This window comes from Crinia signifera, chromosome 2, assembly GCF_055691185.1.
Source record: "Crinia signifera chromosome 2, ASM5569118v1, whole genome shotgun sequence".
Taxonomy (NCBI): domain Eukaryota; kingdom Metazoa; phylum Chordata; class Amphibia; order Anura; family Myobatrachidae; genus Crinia; species Crinia signifera.
In genome coordinates this window covers 231,440,139-231,461,027 of record NC_139218.1, presented here as the reverse complement: position 1 = coordinate 231,461,027, position 20,889 = coordinate 231,440,139, and the positions used below count along the sequence as shown (strand labels likewise).

General features: G+C 41.5%; 1 protein-coding gene across 4 annotated transcripts in view; it reads right to left on the bottom strand.

Moving 5' to 3' along the window:
- Nucleotides 1-20,889, bottom strand: part of LOC146060609 (pinopsin-like) — a 251,475-nt gene that overhangs the window by 165,924 nt on the left and 64,662 nt on the right. For all 4 annotated transcript variants that reach the window (XM_083174000.1, XM_083174001.1, XM_083174002.1 and 1 more), the window contains one exon: nucleotides 7,361-7,837. In XM_083174000.1, coding sequence (XP_083030126.1) covers nucleotides 7,361-7,730 — 370 coding nt within the window. In that variant the 5' untranslated portion in view covers nucleotides 7,731-7,837. The remainder of the gene's footprint in view (nucleotides 1-7,360; nucleotides 7,838-20,889) is intronic.

Here is a 20,889-nt window from a genome sequence, read left to right as displayed (position 1 = left end):
ACCATCAGCTCGATGCCCACCGCCCAGGGGCATCGAGGACAGCACCAGGCTTCAGCCTGGTCAGGTAAGTCCTGGAGGGGGGGGACCCCTTTATTGGGGGGGTCCCCACTCCCCCAGGGCCCCTGGCCAGGCTGACTGGTCGGTAGGGTTAATGCTTTGGCCGGGGGGACTTGTATAAAAAGTCTCCCCCCGGCTGTGGCATTACCCTGCTGGCTGGTTTTGCCTGGGGCTGGTTCTTGAAATACGGGGGACCCCTAGTCATTTTGTCCCCCGTATTTTGGGAACCAGCCCCAGAGCAGGAGCCTGGGGCTGGTTGTTAAAAATCGGGGAAACCCTATTTGTCGGGTTCCCTGATTTTTAATTACTGGCTCCAGGCTCTGTCAGCCTGGTGCTGGTTTCGGCTGTGGGGGGGACCCCACGCCGGTTTTTTTTTTATTTATTTAATTTTTCTATTTTTTTACACCAAAGCCTGCACGGATCTGACTGATCCGTGCAGGCAAAAACGCAAATACGACATGAAAATGGTGTTCTATTTTCCTGTCGTATTTGCGTGGGTGTTTTACACCACTAAGCAGCCGTATTATCCATACGGCTGCTTAGTAAATCAGAAACCACCATTCTTTTGAATGGTGATTTCTGTCGTATTCTATCGATGGTGTAGACATTCGTATTTGTAAATACAAATACGAATGTTACATCTTTAGGACTACGAATTGTTGTATTTTTGGGATTGTAAATCCCGAAAATACAAATTCGTAAAAAAAAGGTGTATTTCTCCCTACGAATACACCTTTTTTCTACGAATCCATTTTGGTAAATGTCCCCCTATATGTCACACTCACACACACTTACTCACTGGTCCCCAGTCTCTGCACACATCTCCAGCCAGGAGCCAGCCTGCAGCTGCACTAGTCCACCCGGGCACAGGAAAATGCAGGGGGCGTGGCCTAATCTCGGGCCCCCGTGGCCCCGCCCCCTTTTGAATAGACTCGTGCTGACTGCTGAAGGCGCCCAGCCAGGCCAGCCCAACGCAGCAGCTGCTAGCCGGCCGGGGGAGGGGGCACTGCCGGTCATTAGGAGGTGCTGCCTGCAATTGTGCTGGGGGTCATTAGGAGGTGCCTGTGCACCCCCGGCACCCCCCTTGCGCACGCCTATGGCGGCAAATGACTCCATTGCCTCCGGGACTTCCGCCACTGGATACTCCTAAGGGCAACATGCTTGCTAAATGCGCTATGGTTGTAATTCATAGCTTCGGGGATTATATAGGGTGAATGTGACTACTTATTCAGGAATTTAAATGATTGGCTAGATATAGTACAATAGCACTGTAGCAGGGTGCAGACACAGAACTGGATGGAAAAGGATGTTTCTCTTACTGAGTTCTATTATTCACAAGGTGTCTTACAGTATATTTCTGATCATGCCAGTGTCCTTTGGAGAATACTCAGATGTTACATGTTAAAATGGTAATGTGAGATACAAGCAATAAACCAAAATAGAGTAAAGAATGAGAGAAGAAGTGACAATCTTTCAGTATTGGATAACTAGTCCACTGGGAGAGGCCAAAGGAAGGGATTTAAGTTCCCCAGATAAAAGGACAATAAAAAATGCAGATGTTAGACAGGTGGGGAAAAAACTCCCATTTTACTATATTTATAAAAAACTACACTAAAGATTTTCCAATGCTGCTATACTGTATGTTCTATTGCCACTAACAGTTCACTAGGACAGTTGTGCAAGAGTCAGCTTCCTGGTAAATCTCTCTGGCACTTACCTCATTACCAGCAAGTTATTGTCACCTCACACATGTGTGAAGCCCCATACACACTAGGCGACCTTGGCCGCCACTGATATAGTTAATAATATCAGCTGTGGTTGGCCGATAATGAGCCTAATTCAGACCTGATTGCAGACAAATTTGTTTTAAAATTGTGTAGAACATGTTGCACTGCAGGTGGGACAAATGTAACATGAAAGTGAGATTTGGGTGGGCTGTGTTCAAATTGAAATCTAAATTGCATTGTAAAGATAGGCAGTATTTACCCTGCACAGAAACAAAATAACTCATCCAAATCTAACTCTCAATGGGCGGGATTCTCTAACAACCAGCGCAGCACATCGCCGGCACTCACAGAGTTAATAACCGCATTTGCAGTAACATATGCAGTTATTAACGCCAAGGCGATGGCCGGCTATGTGCTGCGGGTCCCCCCTCCCTGCCTGCACCCTCAGCCGGCTGTGTGACGGCTCCTTTTCCTCCTCCCTGCACCTGGAAGCGGTGCAGGCAGGAGGAGATCACTGGTCCGGGCAGCACAGCAGGAGGCTGCCCGGACACAGGTGAGGGAGGGCATCGCGGATCGGCGGGGGCCGCGCGGGGCGGCGGGGGTTGCGAAGGGAAGCCCATAGGCTTCCATGGGGTTACGCCATCTAGAACTGGCGTAACCCCCCGCAGTGAACCCCCGGCGGTGGGGCTTTGCTGCATATGAAAATGCGGTAAAAACCCAGATAACAGGGTTTTTACCGCATTTTCAGTTTGGTGAATCTCGCCCTCTGGACGTTACATCAGCCCACCTGCAGTGCAATATGATTTTGTCCATTTTGATAACAAAAATTTATCCTGCATTGTGGTCTGAATTAAGCCCATACAAAATATCATTAACGATGCGCACTCATATTTTTTCAGATAATCATAACCAGTTGCAATATTCAAAATGAGTGATATTCTTGTTATCACTCGTCGCGTAAATGGTGCTCCAACCAATTAGCTTAATTGTTATGTGTTAGCAAAATTATTTTTAAGAGCTGATTGATTGGAGCACCATTCATGGTTAGTTACTGTATGAGCATCACTTATGAAAATTATTTTAAGTTGTGAATCCTTCTTGTATTAGGTGAATTCTGAATGGCATCCTGAAATCACATGACTAGGTTGCAAATGGTATCTGATTCTGGTTTGAGTGATTTTCTCTCATGTAATGTATTGCCGAACTTGTACCAATAACATTATAAAATATTATACAGTGAGGTTAGAATTAAATTTTCTGAGGTGAAAGTACTTGGATAGCCTGGGATAAGGTGAGAAGTAGGTTTTCATTTACTGGATGTGTTTTTTTTCCAGTATATTAACATATTGTTAATTTTTGGAAATTTACAGATTATTATTCATTTACTTGCAATATACTTTTTATATAACCTGTCCGGTTGCCTATGTTTTATGAATGCACTGTACATTCAATTGTTAATTCAGTGGCATAACTATCAAAATTGCGCCCCCGCCAAAAAATTTTTGCAGCGCCCCCCCAGTAAAGTTAACAACCTCCCCCCCCCCGCCGTCCATGCCCCCCGTGCCTTACCCTCCGCTGTGCTTCCGTGCCATGGACCCGCAGATTTTGTCTTCGTTCCCGGCTCCCCTCCTGGCTTCTGCTGGTATGAAAACAGACCATCACAAAATGTCCGTCCCCATACAGCAGACAGTTTCAGAGAACTATCTGCTGTATGGGGTGGACATTTTATGATGGTTCATTTTCATTTCAGAAGAAGCCACTGCCAGGAGGGGAGCTGGAACCGCTGCACAGACAGGTAAATCTGCGGGTCCCAGCCACAGCACAGACGCTGGAGCAGCATTACAATAGCCCCACAGACCCCCGGTGCCCGCACTTACACAGTGCCTCACCGCTACCACGGGGGCTGCGCGGCTATTGGTACACCACTGTGTTAATTCACTGGTCTTGTGTGTTCATTTGGTAAAATTGCGCATTCAATCACTGGTAATTTCTGCATCTTTTCTTTTGTTTGGTTGAAAAAGTCTATTACTAAAATTTTTGAAACTATTTTTTTCAAAAAGCAGATATGGTAAGGGTTATGATATATAAATATTTGAATTTGTGTTACATACATATTCCTCTTAAATAAGATAATTCCCCTAAATTGTTTCACTGGATAATTCACCTTGTTATAGACACTATCAATTCTTTGCATGGGAAAACTATTTATCAGCACAAGTACTGATGCTTTACTCTGCTAATGCCATTTGCATATAATGTTAGCCACAAGCGTCCATAGGAAACCAATTCTCCTCAATAAAACAATAGCGAAGGGAGGAAAACTAACCTTGCTACAGCAGATACTGCAGTCCCCATAGCAGGCTATGGGACACAATAACCACTGGAGAAAAAGCGGTTCCTCCAGAGGAATCAATGACTACTCTACAGTATCCATCTTCGTAAATAGGACAGAGTATTTATAACCTTTTTTATGGGCAAAAAAAGTCTCTGCTTCATAAATAGTCCCCCATGGGAGGTACCTCTGGTCCTCTCTCCCAGAGCCGTGGCCGCACTCACTGCAATATGGTAAGAATATCAGTGATTGGGGACCATTGCTCAGGAAATCAGCAGAAGAAGTATCTTTCTCTTCTCCCTCTCCTCTTTTCCGATCCAGTGTTTCTCCCTAGCTCTCTCATTCATTATCCGCTGATTTGAGATGAGAGGACAGTAGATGCTGGGTGAGCCACATACATACAGGAGAAACTATACCTATGTCTCCATAATTTCGGTACCAATTAGCGGATATTGTGCTCCAAAACTGCGTTTAGGTTTCGAATAAATCTGATAAGCATTTGTCGGCTGAAATTACATGATAATATTCTGATATTCTCTAACCACAGTACCAATTAGCAGACATTGTGCTTCCAAGCTATGCTGAATTTTGTAATGACTGTTATGCACGTTTGTCAACACTTTGCATGATAATATCCTGTTATTAACTCTGCTATGACGCATTATGAACCAATTAGCAGACATTTTGCTTCCAAGCTGTGTTAAATCTTGTAATATATGTGGTGAACATTTGTTGACATATTGTATGATAATATACTGCTATACTGTATTAACTTGCTGTGACGCATTAAGGACAAACCAAGAGACGGTTATCGGTTCCAGGGTCTATGGAGGGCCTATGTTCCTTGTAAGGAGCAGATGCTCAGGTGGTTGATGCAGCCTGATGGAGTCAGTGGAGATCCAAGAATCAGGAAAACTGCATAATCACACATAATCATAATAACATTGGTCAAGGTTCTGGTGAATTACTAACTTGTTTATATTTTATAAATTATAAATGTTATGTTTAAAATAAACTCACATTTACCACATACTAAATATACAACTTTACACAAAGTACCGCAAAAGAAGTTCTTATACCTATAGGTGTTCAGAATAGACTGTAAATTAATGGAAATTAATATTATTGAGGTTAATACTGTAGAAAAAGAAAATCCCAAATTCTGTAATTTTAGCTGTTTTCATGATTTTTTTCCCCACTAAAATACTAATCCAAAGCAAAAACCAAAACACGGAAGGGTGGTTTTGGCAAAACCAATCAAGATCCAAAACACGAACAAAGGTGTGCAAAACACTGACTGCGAATGGCCTATGCAATATACAATGTTGCCGGGATGGGACGGTGGCTGTGCTGGGCCATGGGTGTTGCCATGGGAATTTGGGTGTAACAAAGTCTGCCAGGGTGGGCGGCTGATGTCACATGATGTCAGCTACCTGCCCTGTCTTCGTCCCGTCTCCACTAACTTATATTGGCAACAGCAGGAGAAAGCATTCCATGGTCAGCGACCATGGACTGATTTCTCCTGCTGTGGGCACATGCAAGGGGATGTGTCTTTGTAACGATTGCATGGTTGCGGCTGGAAACGGTTGCGGGGGAGGGGTGTTCGACAGGGTGGTGTTAAAAGGACTCGAATGAATTAGAATCACCCCCAGAAATCCAGATCCAAAGCACAAAATCTGAAAAGTGTCCAGTGCACATCCCTACAAATAATCAACACAATTCCAAAGACAGGAAGCAATGTCTCTGTGTGGTGCGCTTCAAAAAAACTAAATTTAACATTTATTAAACAAAATAAATGTTATTCTTTCAGGGGTACCGCACAGAGACAGAGACTAAATGAATGCAAATCACCATCCTGTTAGCCTCCTCCCTACTTTGAGGATTAGTGATATTGACAATAATAATGGTGGAATTTACAATAATTTTAGGCCCTGCCCCAAAGATGCTGCTGCCCGAGCTGATTTTAAAAGGTAGGCAAGTATGACCTGTATATTTGTGTAGTGTGGGAACATTTGTTTTGATAATATATAGGATAGGGTGCATGGACATAAACAAATCTGAAAACAATTCCCCCCTCACCTTTTATCACTGCTACTAGTATTTTGGGGGACCATGCAGGACCATAACTATTTGGTCGCTGCCCCATGGCCCTTCTGGCTAGCAGGGTACCACATCCAGGGTCACTGCTGCAGCATTGCCAGGGCATCCTGTAGATTAGTGATGGCTAACCTTGACACTCCAGCTGTTGTTGAACTACACACCCCAGCATGCCCTGTCAGTTTTAGCATGGCCAAATAGTAAAACTGTAGCAGGGCATGCTGGGATGTGTAGTTCAGCAACAGCTGTAACGTCAAGGTTAGCCATCACTGCTGTAGATGCTCCATACTGGTCCCCAGTCAAAAAAGAGAAATTCCTGCAGCACTGCACTTAAAAGACCTGCTGGTCCTGCCTTCTAGGTGCAATGTTATGATGTAACGTGCATGGTATTATGACTTTGCTTGCTCATTGAGCCTAAATCTATCAAACTTGGGAATATTTTGGCTGCCCCCTCTGCTTTTCGGGGTCTGCGGGGCTATTGTTACGCCACTGTGCTAATTCATTGGTCTTGTGTGTTCATTTGGTAAAATCGCGCATTCAATCACTGGTAATTTCTGCATCTTTTCTTTTGTTTGGTTGAAAAAGTCTATTACTAAAATCTCTGAAACTATTTTTTTTTTCAAAAAGCAGATGGTAAGGGTTATGATATCTAAATATTTGAATTGGTGTTACATACATATTCCCCTTAAATAAGATAATTCCCCTAAATTGTTTCACTGGATAATTCACCTTGTTATAGACACTATCAATTCTTTGCATGGGAAAACTATTTATCAGCACAAGTACTGATGCTGTACTCTGCTAATGCCATTTCCATATAATGTTAGCCACAAGCATCCATAGGAAACAAATTCTCCTCAATAAAACAATAGCGAAGGGAGGAAAACTAACCTTACTACAGCAGATACTGCAGTCCCCATAGCAGGCTATGGGATTGTGGAATTTAAGCAATAACTGAATAGTGGCTTTGAGCACTTCACCAGACAATACAAGCCCACAGTAAGTCAAACAGCTCATTGAAAATATCCAGCCTTTTTAAGTCAATTGTCAAATACACTCAAAATGTTTGCATACAAAAACAAACATCATGCTAAAGAATGCTTTATTAAATGTTTGACGTACAGTAAAAAAAAAATGATTTACTTACCAAAACAAGAATTGACAAAACCATACCACTGACAGCCATATTCTCCTCCTATCCACTCGCCCTGAATGCTGGATGTAAAACTCAGCGTTGTCCCAGACACACAGACTAACATGTCACTGATACTGATATTTAATAGCATCATATTGACTGGGGTTCTTAGGGTTTTGAACTTGCAGAAGAGAATCAACACTATAAAATTGTTTAGGAACCCAAAAACAAGTATAATTCCAAGGAAGATGGCCACCACTGTGTGCGCTCGTCTGGACATCACAGGTTCTTCTTTGTATTGTGAGCCGTCATTTTCCATGTATGACAGAGAAGTTTCAAAACTGACATTTGTTGTCCAGTTTAAGTTCATGTCTGACATCATCACATATATAAATTCATAGATGGCCCTCAGTAAGCCAGACTGGTCCTGTAATTTCGCTGAGTTACTGGAGTCCACTTGTTTAATTCACTTTCAAAAAATTAGATTATCTAATAGAAAAAGCAAAACAAGAGAGAAAAACGATTAGAATTAATTATAAATATATACAGTTTGGTGCTGAGCAATTTCCATTCTAAAGAACTCATATACTGCATGTTACCATGAAAACTTAGGGTTTAGATGGAGATATGGCGTTGTTATAAGTATGTATATACATAGTTACATAGTTACATAGTAGATGAGGATGAATAAAGACTTGCATCCATCGAGTTTAACCTGGGTTTTAATAGCTTATCCCTTGTAAACGAGAGAGTGTGAGTCATTTTTAAAAACATAATATGATTCTTATTAGTACCCCTGGATGTTTTTATCCAATAAATGCTTGTCCAACCTTATTTTAAACGTATTTATTGTGTCCACCGACACCACCTCTCCAGGAAGAGAGTTCCACAGTTTGACTGCTCTGACCGTAAAGAATTTTTTTCTTTTTAGGAAACGAAATCTTCTTTCTTCTAATCTAAACTCATGCCCTCACATCCTTGATTCTTTTCTTGCAGTAAAAAGGGTGCTTGAGAGTTCCTTATATTGGCCATTGATATATTTGTACATGTTGAGCATGTCCCCCCTTAAATGTCTCTTCTCTAGTGTAAATAGTCCCAAAGTGCTCAATCTATCCTCGTGGCTTAAATTCTCAATTCCCCTGATTAGATTAGTTGCTCTTCTTTGGGTTTTTTCTAATTCTATAATGTCCTTTTTATAGTGTGGGGCCCAGAACTGTACTCCATATTCAAGGTGAGGACTAACCAATGCCTTGTACATATACTGAAGTAGGAATTTTCAGAATTATTATTTAATAGTAGTGCTGGTTTATACAGTACACTCCCTATTAGATTTTATGAAAGTTATATGTTTTCTGTATGTATGTTCAGTCATTTGAGTGTTGGTGTCTATGTCTTTGATATATGTTCTATTCAGCCTATACAGTGCTGCAAATTATTGTGGCACCTTTAAATTAACCCTTTTGAGTGCCAACATCTCTGCGAGAGATGTGCAAAATATCTGCTAAAAATGCCAGCTTCGCTCACATTTGTTATGTAAATTCAAATAAAAAATGTTGTGTAAAAAAAAAATAGGTACACATTACAGGTCATTGTAATGAATACAAACGTTAACTTGCCAATTTTCATACATATTTTGACAAATTCACTTGGCACTTGAAGGGTTAAATGATAAAGTAATCATCATTTCTGGCATCACTACAAGCTTTTAAAGGTAAAACCACCACCTAGCGGTCGATAGGTCAACAGTGTGTAGGTCAATGGCAATAGGTCGGCACGGCATCATATGGGCAGCATAGACAAAAAGGTTGACATAAGCAAAAGGTCCTCATGGCAATGGCGGTCGGACCGCCGATGGTTTCCGCCGCACCTATTCTTTAGACGCCGCACAGGGGGCGGAGAGGGGCGTGAAGGGCTACTTAGCCTCATTACCCTATGCATACGCCCCGCGTTTCATGGGCGTTCCCATGCAAACGCAGGGCGTATGCATGGTAATGAAGCCGTGACGCATGTGTAGGGGGCAAGTCAAGGATGTATTTTGAGAGAACACCCAGCATGGCTTATGTAAGATCCACACATATTCTGTGGAAATGGGAGGGGCTTCTAAGGTAGGGTGGGCCTATTAATGGCCTCACATAGGGCCTTATTCTAGTTCACTCTTTCTGACAATATCCTTCTTCTGACTATACATATCCTTTTCAGGTCTACTCATTGGACTGGGTTACCCTCCTCTTCCAAGTAAGAGACACAATAGTCTTGTGACATTACAACTGACGAGCATGGGAGGTTGACTGAGCGCGTGTGGCTGAGCGAATCGCTGCTACTTTGCCGAGGCAATTTGAATACAAAATTCAAAAATTGAAAATTCTATGCTATTTTGCTGAGGCAATTTATTTAATATTTTTTTTTAAAAATTTAAAAACTCTAAATTAAAAATTAAAAATTACAGATAAAAAAGATAATATATATAAATTTATAACCTGATTATTGTGAAGGGTCACGAAACAGATGGTTACACATGAGGACAAGCTAGAAGCCTAGCATGTCTTCAAATGTATGTTGATGTCCTGTCTAAATGTTGTATGTGATTTTTTTCTTTGATTGATGGTCAATGACAATTTATCGAATAACAAAGAAATGAAGAATGCTCCCAATTTTTTAGAAAAGAAGCCAATAAAAGCTATGTTTTAATGAATTAATCATACCAAAATTATTGAATAAAGAGTGCGCCCAAAAAGGCACATTTGTCTTTCCTGTATGCTTCTTGCATACAACCTCCCCCTTACACAGTTACAAATACTGAATGTGTTGGGCGCACCACCAATCCTAGACTACCACCACATAATTGAGTAGTCCAAAATATTGGTCAAACATATGGTTCTAACAAATTATACTAAATATGTATTAAGTCTGTGCGGATCCATACCTCCTCTTTTTTGCAGAATTAGATTTGGGTAAGTTATTTTGTTTCTGTGCAGAGTAAATACTGGCTGCTTTATTTTTACACTGTAATATAGATCTCACTTTGAAGTAAAACCCCACCCAAATCTAATTCTCTCTGCACAAGTTACATCTGCCCCACCTGCAGTGCACATGGTTTTGTCCATCTAAGAAGAATTTTGTCAGAAAGAGTGAACTAGAATAAGGCCCATATAGAGGGTGGGGTCTTATGTCCCAAATCCCCTGCTTCATCATTCAGAGGGATCTCAAGGTTCCAGCTGCCACGGAAACCAGTGTGAGTGCAGTGCCAGCTCCTATAGCGTCAGGAGTCGTGTACTACACTTAATGTTTCAGTGCAGCACTCGGCTCCTGTCACTGGATAGGAGTTGGCACTTTGGTGTCACCCCCTGATGGGCGACACATGTTTGTGGCCTGCACCCCAGTTGTCAGTTGTGACGCCACTGGAGAAAGGTGGTGCTAATCAAGTGTACTTCAATATTTCAACCTCAGGAAGAGGTACCAAATCTTCATAAAAGCAGAACCATCAGCACCTAAGTCTGGGGCGTGTGGCTTTGTGCTAAGACTGCCACAAATACAAACATCTGCAATGATGTCCAAGTAATTTTCACTGCTTGCCTGGAAAGAGATCTGCAATCTGAAGTGCATCAAACTAACACAGTAAAAATGATCTACAAATGGAACAGTTACATCATTACTCATTCCTGGAATGGGCATTTCGGCATATTCATCTAAGAACAGGATGTACTGTAGGATGCTCAAAGAAATTGTGAATAAGCCAAGAGCTATCTAAAGATATCTGCAGGTTCTGCCAACAAAGTAAATATTAAAGTGCAGGGTGGGGGGAAGTTATACTTTGGGAGAGCTCAGTTAGGTTGTGGGGGCTCCTGTTAGGCTGTGGGGTATAGTTAGACTGTAAGGGAGAGTCTAGGTGATGCAGGGCCAGTGTATGGCTTTTTGGCATACTAGGCAAAACTTTAAGCTACTGCCCCTCCTCCCCTGGTTACGGTTGATAGATCTACAATATCTCGATACACAGTCAATAGGTCGACACCAACATGTTGGTATGCAATAGGTCAACATGGTCAAAAGATTGACATGAAAAAGGTTGACATGATTTTTTAACATTTAAAAAAAATGGACTTTTTCATACTTTACCATCCACATGGACTAAAATTGAGAATGGTAAAGTGTGTTGAGCAAAACAAAGTGGAGCGAGGTACCAGGCCCAAAGCATGGCGAATGAAGCGAGCCATACGAGAGTAAGCATTACACTAATTTGACACCCCATTACATGTTTGACACCCCAAAATGTGAAAAACTCATGTCGACCTTTTGACCATGTTGACCTATTGAACATTCTTTAGAAAGGGGAAAAAAAGGGGGGTGCAGGGGGTTCGTTTGATAATATCTTTATGTATCTTCACTTTTTGGCACCTAAGATATTGGTGTTTCATATGGTTCTGTTAAGTTATATTTACCCCTCGTATGTATCGGGGTGGTCTCAAGATATATCATGTAAAAAGAAAAAAAGGAAGAATGAGACTTTACTGGTGCACTCTATTGATACCGTGGTAGGATTCCAATTAAAAGGGAGGGTTTTATTAAAATCTAACTTTTATTTTAATTCCCTAACAAACCCTTCATTAAGCGTATATTGTTTCTTTATTTATTATTTATAATTTTATGTTTATAAAACAAAGTAAGTTTAAGGTGCATACACACTGTACAATTTTTTTGACCAATTTGGTTGAAAGACATTTCCATTGAACCCAGTGTTCTGGACAAAAGATGTTGACGAAAGATATTGACAACAGACGAAAGAAGTCTATATATAAAAGAATGGGGTTTCAGAGGGCGCTCAAATATTAGATCAATTAGAATTATTAATTTATATTTAATGTATAAAACAAGTAAAAAATGTACAATCACATAAAAAACCCTTACTAGGGTATTACAAGTATACAGATTCTGATAGATCACAAATGCATGTACAACTCTGGTGGGTTGATCAGTTCGGTCAGTAGAGAAGGTCCAGCGCGTTTCGTCATGGTTATGACTTCATCAGGGCCAATAAAGTACCGATACAACTATGTGTGTCCAAACATCTGAAACATCTCTGCGTCTCTCCCTGGAGCCCCGGACCCAGGGACCTACCTACAGGCTCAAGATAGGTAAGTATCATTGTGTTTGTGTAATGTATGTATTAAACTTTTATTTCTCTGGGTTGTCAGTGTGTTTATTTAACTATTTCTTGTACTGTGGAACTACAAGTACCAGCGGCCCCTTTAATACCCCACATGCTGGCACTTGGGGTGGCTTGCTGGGACTCATAGTTTCACAGTATATCTATTTTTTACACAGACTCAGCCTGGTGACCACCGCTCCAGGGTCACCGGGGACAGCACCAGGCTTCAGCCTGGCCAGGTAAGTCCTGGAGGGGGGACCCCTTTATTGGGGGTCCCCACACCCCCAGGACCCCTGGCCAGGCTGACCGGTCACAGGGCTGAATGCTTTGGCCGGGGGGACTTGTATAAAAAGTCTCCCCCGGCTGTAGCATTACCCTGCTGGCTGGTTGGGGCTGGGGCTGGTTCTTAAAATACGGGGGACCCCTACTCATTTTGTCCCCCGTATTTTGGGAACCAGCCCTGGCCCTGGAGCCTGGGGCTGGTTTTAAAAAATCAGCGGAGCCCTATTTGTTGGGTTTCCTGATTTTCTAATACCAGCCCGGCTCTTTCAGCCTGGTGCTGGTTACGGCAGTGGGGGGGACCCCACGCCGTTTTTTTTTTAACCAGGTAGAACAGAGCCATTCTCACTGCATAGAAAATGGCTCTGAAACGTGAAATACCGATCATCTTTAACCTGTAAATAAACTATGGCGATTTCCCACTGCAGCCTTAAACGTTTTAAAATGGGAAAAAAACGGTAATATACAGTTTAACAAGCGCGGTGTGAAGGGGGTATAATTATTTTTCTTTTTTTCTTTTGACCCTATTGAACATTGACTTTTTAGTATCAACTGATTTACCGTCTATCTAGACACTACCTATCTAATAATTCACACCTTTCCCCCATCCCACACAGCCACCAATACCCACTATCCTGCCAATAAAGTGAAAGTGGGGGGGTGACAACATAGAAGTCCCACAGCCGCAATTTACATTAAGAGCAACCAGGATGTCTTCCCTATAGATACCCTTCATTTTGTAGTATAGTTTTTCATTTTCAAATCCCGGCGCCCTAGAAAGCTGCATAAAGCTGCCTTTTGGTAGAGCCGTCCTGGTGCAGGAGATCTCAGTTAGGATGTAGATAGAGTTAGACTGCAGGATGGAGTCATGCTGCAGGAAGCTTAGGTGCTGCGGGTGGGATTAGTACACAGGACTGGTTAGTTAGACTGCGGGAGGTTTAGGTGCTGCCAGAGCCGGCGAAATCTTGGGGCCCTGTACACTGATATTTTGGGGGCCCCCCCAATCCTAGACCCAGGCTTTCCTCCCCACATCTTATTATTCCCACATCTCCAACGAACCTCACAGCCAGGACTGGTGATAGTGTGTTCGGCGTAACCCTGCACATATAAATGTGCACCCTCCCATACTTGAAAAAAGGTATATAATGCCCATAGTAGTATACACATAATATACACATAATGTGCGGAGTAACAGCAGTGCCATACCTCGACATTTTGGTGCCCTGTGCCGGAAAAGGAATTGCTGCTCCACACACACTAAAAACAGGGACAGTGCGGACCGAAGGCCTGCTGCAAAAAATCTACACAGTAATGCCCATCCCACATTATGCCACACACAGTAATGTCAATCCCACATTATGTCGCACACCGTTATCCCAATTACACATTATGCTGCACACTGTAATGCCCATTACACATTATGCCGCACAACATAATGCCCATCACACATTTTGCTGAACATCATAATGCCCATCCCACCTTATGCCGCACAACATAATGCCTATTAAACATTATGCCAAAAACTGTAATGTCTATTGCATATTATGGGGTATGGGTAAAAACCGGACAAGGAAAAAAAACCTGGGCCGCTGGACCGGACATCAAACTCTGCATTTTGGAGCTTGTAGGGTCTGGTCCGGGGGGTGTCCTGTCCGGGGGTGTCCTGTCTGGGGGGGAGGGGGGGGGGGCTGCCTGTTCCACCTGTCACCAGGGAGAGGAGGAGGAGGGGAGGATAAAGCCTCCCTGTATGGTCCGGGTCTGGTTTTTACATAGTCCTCATATTATGTAAAACAGCTGTCCCCCTTGACCCCCCTATTGCCGGGCCTGGGTACTGCGGGTGGGATTAGTACACAGGACTGGTCAGTTAGGCTGCAGGAGGTTTAGGTGCTGCGGGTGGGATTAGCACACAGGAGTAGTCAGTTAGGCTGCGGAAGGTTTAGGTGCTGTGGGTGGGATTAGTAAACAGGAATGGTCAGTTAGGCTGCAGAAGGTCACAGTTAGGCTGTGGGCGGGAGCCAGGCTTTTGGATGTTTAGGTTTAGGCGGTAGGAGGGTAAACCATCAGGATGCTGCTTTATGAACCACCGATAATCTGGCAAAATGGATAATCCAGTATAGTGCTAGAACCAAGAGTGTCGGATAATTGGTGATGTACATGTATCATACAGTACTAATGTGAAATTAAATTAAATTTTATTAGACACTGAGACCATTATTTAAGGGCTTTTCAATGTAAAATAACCATACAGTACTTCGCATACTTAAACCTACTGTATAAGGACACAAACAGTTCTCTATACTGTAACCATATATTGAAATGACAGACATTTTTACAACTTGTACCAGAATGCAATACACAATCTAGTCTAATACATGCATACAAATAACTTACATTCTTACATTCTTAGTTTCCATTTTATGCACCTTTCGACAGTAATTGATCGTAACAAACGGAAAATTAAAATGTGCTCATTATGAAAAAAAACTTGCGTCATACTGTATTGAAATTCTCATACCATAGTACGGCTTTTAATCTAGCACATTGAAAATTAGCGAGATGAATGTAAGACATTTTATTTCTTAGTCAAGATCAAAAAAATGTAGTGAATTTGTATATTGATTTGTGCAACATTGACTGGAAGGCAAGCTATTAAAAATGGGAAAGCTCAATTTCTTTGTGCTAAAGGGTTTTATGAAAATCAAAGACATTTATTCTGAATAATTGTGGCGTTAGGTACCTTGGGGCTCATTTTATGTTCTAAATTTTTTTATTAAGTTTGACATTTCAGTTGTTGTTTAGCAAATATTTCATAGATATTTATTGACTCAATTTTGCATACTGTGGGCCCTAAATGTTTGAGGGAACCCTGTTTCTGATTTATTGCCTATAAAATGTAATATTTAATATTTTATCTGACAGTTTGGTATTGAATTATACAATATTTTTTGTTAACAGTAAATGAAAGCATAAATAAGTACGTGCTAGTTGAGAAATAAAATACTAAATGCAATAAAACAATAATGTTAACATTTTCTGATACATAGAATTATGGTAAGACATATACAGGGGGGAGCAGAGGATCCATTTTTGGAGCTTTTATAATTGGCTGGGATGTAATGGGAGCCAATTTAGGTCCGATTTTGTGAAATATCTAATTTTTTTTTTACGCAAAAATCTGACATTTGCCTGACATTTTACAAACTCAGACACTGTAATAACGTCCGAGTCTGATTTTGGAAGCTGCCAGTAAAAAGTTGGATCCAGATATTTTCATCATATCTAACATACAATTCGGCCAATGTACAGTAATGCGAGCTGAGATAAAAAGCCATACACAAACAGCTTTATAAAGTCATACATAATTAGAGCTGGTTTGTTTGGGTGAGCTCTATTTGGTAATGTTTAAATTCATTAACAAGTACAAAATGAAAGCACTTATTTATTTTTGGCAAAATAGCTCATGTTCTGTACAAGTAATTTTCTTTAAAAAAAAGTCCTCATTAGATGCATCTTATGCGCATCGATATGCTAATTAGATACATAAGCAGTACAGTACAGAAGCTATTTTGACAGAAATAAGTATATTTAGCTTAAGATAGAAAGAATTTTTGCAATTTTTGATTGTTTTAAATGATCTATAGTTGTGTGTTTGGAATTGATTTCAAACATTATAGGCCATATTTTGATTCTCTTGCTCCTCCGCCCATTTTCATGGGGCAATGTTTTTCATCTGCGCATGCTCATTTCTGCGCATGTGCAGACGCTGGGTGCGAGCGGGTACAGCAAATTGAAAGTTTGCGATCCCATTCACACCTACCAGTGAGGACGGCGGGCGTGGGGTGGCAGCGATGAACTGTGTTCATGGGAACGCCCAGATTTTCATGGGCTTTCCCATGCAAATGCTGGGCGTTCCCATGCAAAAGATGCTGTGACATGGGGGCCCGCGGGGGCTGATGTCACAGGATGTCAGCTGCCCACCTTCTTCCCAAACAGGGACCATGCAATGCTAAGGCACCAGAGTGTGTCTTAGTTTTGCGTGCACCTTCCAAATGATTTGATGGTCGGAGACCATCAAATCATTTGGCCCCCATACCCAAGCAGGGATGGTTACAGAGGGGGGCGACCGCCCCCTCTAGGCTATAAAACACTTGTGCCATCAGCCAAGGCAAACAAACACTCTTTAAAGTCCGGCTCCCTCCCAGCTTTTGTCAGTGGCATTGAACTTGAGCAGAGCTCCAAGACGCAGGTCACATTAGATCCCTCTACGGCAGTTGATTGTGACTGCCTTCATCTAGCCTATCCTACACTCAGCAGAAGGCATTACACTCACAGCTGCTGCTTCCTGACTTGTGCACCATGTGCTCTGAACAGGGCATGTCACCCCCAAATACAGGATAGTGTGTATATACCGCAACCCAGATACAGTATATGTGTGTGCAGGTGACAGCTGGGCAGCCCTGACAGTGCTCCCTTTATTACTGGCCTCTACCACCCTGATTATTGACAGTAATAATGTCCCTTTCCCACAGCGCCCTGTCTCCCCCAGCACCGCACCAGCAGCCACATACTCTCTGTTGCCAGTCATGTACTACTACTCAGCGCCTGACAGGAGACATTTATATATTCCCTTGGGACACAATCATTGCTCTGTCTTCTGGGGCCGTCACCCGGTCCTCCTCGCTAATGCAACCCTGCCGCACTGGCCCTACCTCACCTTACAACCCTTTTACCCCTCCACCATGGTACTGTCCTCAGATGCCAGGTCTCTCCTGGAAGTTAATAGGGTTGCTTAGCAACAGAAGTGTCTGCTACAAGAAGGTAAATGCCCATTCCTATCCTAACAGGGTCACGTTGTAGTATTGATTCATGGGTAACAGACAAAAAAGTGACAGTGGGGGTGATTTAGGAGTAACAGGGCCAAACAAGGGGAGGCATCAGGAGTGGAAGGGGGAGGAGTGATTACTGGAAAGGGGAGGAGTCAGGACAGGAGGGGGAGGGTCAAGATTAAACAGTAAACCAACCCCCCTAGAATAAAAGTCTCTGGACCCAAGGCTGCAACTGGTTGTTTATGCAAAACATCCATACACAGCCATGCGGGGGAAATTGCAGAGCAGGGGGGCAGCCATGAGAGTGGCGGGCGGCATTTCATCCACATGCAATGCTGCGGCCTTATTCTGGTCCACAGCAAGTTGTTTTTTTGTTCAACGTTTTACCCCAGCTACAATAACATCCTATCCTGCAACTGTTTTACTATAGCATGCATTTCGGTTAGCCTTAAAAAAATCAGTCAGAAGTCGGATACGATTTGCATTCTTCTGAGCGTTCATAGATCCATTTCTAGTAACAAGTCGGACATTCTAACTACCGACTTTGACTAAAATCGCTTGTCGTTAAATCCTGGTCTATGTTTCTATAAACAGTTTGTGCTTTAGTTGGTGGTGTTAGGATGGGAGAGGTACAGTAGGCAGGAGTCAGAACTGACCTTTAACAATGGGCACCAAAACACAACTCACGTTATTTAAACGGCCTACAAATACATACAAATACAAATCATGTTTCATTTAAAAGTACTCGTTTTTATATCTCATACTGTAGCTCTTTATATGTGTACAGTAGTGATAAATGAAGCGCAGACAGATAAACCCACGATTCAATGGATCCGGCTCAGTGATTCCAGGAGTCACTATTTTCCAAGGTCATTCTGTTTATTTATTCTTAGACTATTAGCCTTATTATTCTGGTAAAACTAAGAATTCAAATGAGACTGTACTTATGTACATAGAACATGAAAAAAAGCATGAATATTATACTAAATGCATTATCAGAACAAGGGATTGCAATTATAAATTGACAAATGACTTGAATTAATGTCCTTTTTTATTCCTGCTTTCTCTGTAAAGATTTTTCTTTTTCAAAATGTATAAACATAGTATCCAAGAACTTTAGCTACCTAACTATTAAATATTACTATATACAACTCATATATCTAGTGAAATAATAGAAATGCAGTAACTAAATAACAATTTTGTTATATAAAGGTTCCATGTAGATCACTCTGTCTCCCTCTTCTATGCAGTTTGACATTCAGTTATTGTTTAGCAAATATTTCAGAGTTTTTTTGCAATCAATTTTTATATACTGTTAGCCCTGCATGTTTGAGGGAAACTTTAGTTGACTAGAAATTGTAATATTTATTATTTTATCTGACAGTTTTGCATTTGTTCCGTTTTATAATATATTACACAGATGCACGCAATGGGTTCAGTATGATTTACTGACAAATGAAATACCGACAATCAATTGGCCAACACTGTTCTATCGAGAAGGTGTAAATACCGATGGTCAAAATCCCGACAGGTACATAATGCCAACAATTGAAATGCCGATAGTCAATCTACCGACATGATCATAATGTTCATGTTTAACAGACACAGTTGTAATGTCGATATGGATGCCATATTAGTGTACCATGTCCTATCTAATGGTTCGCTGCACTCACCTTGCTTGGGCACGGTGCCTCTCTGCACAATATTATATTCTCCCTCTGTGCGAACTGGGATGGAAAAGTATGAACGGGTTTTGTGAAAAAATCATAAAAACTTGTATTTGTGGTTCATCTGTGTTTTTGTACCTGTTGGTGTTTTGAAGTTGTTGGTATTTTGTCTGTCGGCATTTGGTTGTGGGGGTTCTGTCAATCGGTATTTCGTGCTTCGGCAAATTAACTATATACCCACACAATGGTGCATAAACACTGACTGATTCGGACGATTTGGCGCTCCATTTTGGCTCAAATTAAAAATAGTTTGATTTATTGCCTAGTGTGTGCACAGCTATATAGTTGGGAGGGGTGTGTCTTAGCTTATTACGAAATTTCACTGTTAAACCAAAGCTGACACGCTTTTCTTCACTACATACAGTATATACCTTTATGATTTGCTCCAGTCTCTGAATCAAACCTTTGATTGCTAATTACACTCTCTGTAGACAGGAACATTTTTCAAGTCTAAAACACAACTAGGATTTCATAAATAAGGAGGGATGTATGGGTGTGTAACTGCAGCAACACAACATTGAAACTGGGTGGGTTTATGACCCGGGATTCTGGTTGCACATGCACTGTCATCATCCAGAACATTTGTAAGCCAACACAGGGAAGTAGAGGGATTTCTGCTGTATAAAGTGCAGAGGCTTCTATAGGCAACATCATCTATGTATGGCATTGTCTATTGGCTAAACTTCAGAACGTTTTGATTTCCAGACAATTTGGGCAAATTGTAAACCCATAAAATTCAATGGTCGCTTATGGCAGCTGATATATCTAATAGCTGTCTTGGTTTTGCTTATACTGTTCTGTGTTTTGGTTGCTAATAAATTGCTAAAAACAGCAAATATTAAAATTGGGGCCTAGCTTTGTTCCTACGGTATTAATAACCACAATAACATTAATTTCTAGTCATTTCTAGTCATTTTTGTCCACATCACAGCTCACAATATTATTCATTAATATAGAGAAAAGGCTAAATGAAGTGGTGACCAGCGGCACAAACAGCAGTTAATTTAAGAATAATGCTCATCTATGAAACATTGAAGCACAGGAGTGGCAGGCAGAATGGCAGTTTAATAAAATATAGGACCCCATAAAAAGAACGATTTCAAGAAAAGACCCATCCAGGTAGTACAGGGAAATGGAGTTGCAGTATATAGTGCATTGAGTGAATTAGTAATTTATTGATTAAAATTGATATCTTAATAGTTATTAATTTATTCTAGAAACGTACATTTGACTTGGTCTGATTCTATTAATTTACGAAAGAAATGCAAAGTTTGTCACTGAACATCAAGCAGTTCAGCGACAAAGACTGATACTTTTTGTGAAGTGCTTGGTTTGTTTAGGACTCAATAATGCAAGTTACCACTGGGCTTAAAGTGGCTAATGGTGTTGAGATTCATCATCACATTTGGAACATGGCAGATTCAGACATAGCTAACATGGACACCCCTAGTCATCATCTTTTTTTTGGGGGGGGGGGGGGGACGGGGGGACGGACTGATTTGTCTGTTTTAAAGTTGACAAATCTACTAGACTCAGAGCAAGAAGATGTTGCATCATAATCATCAT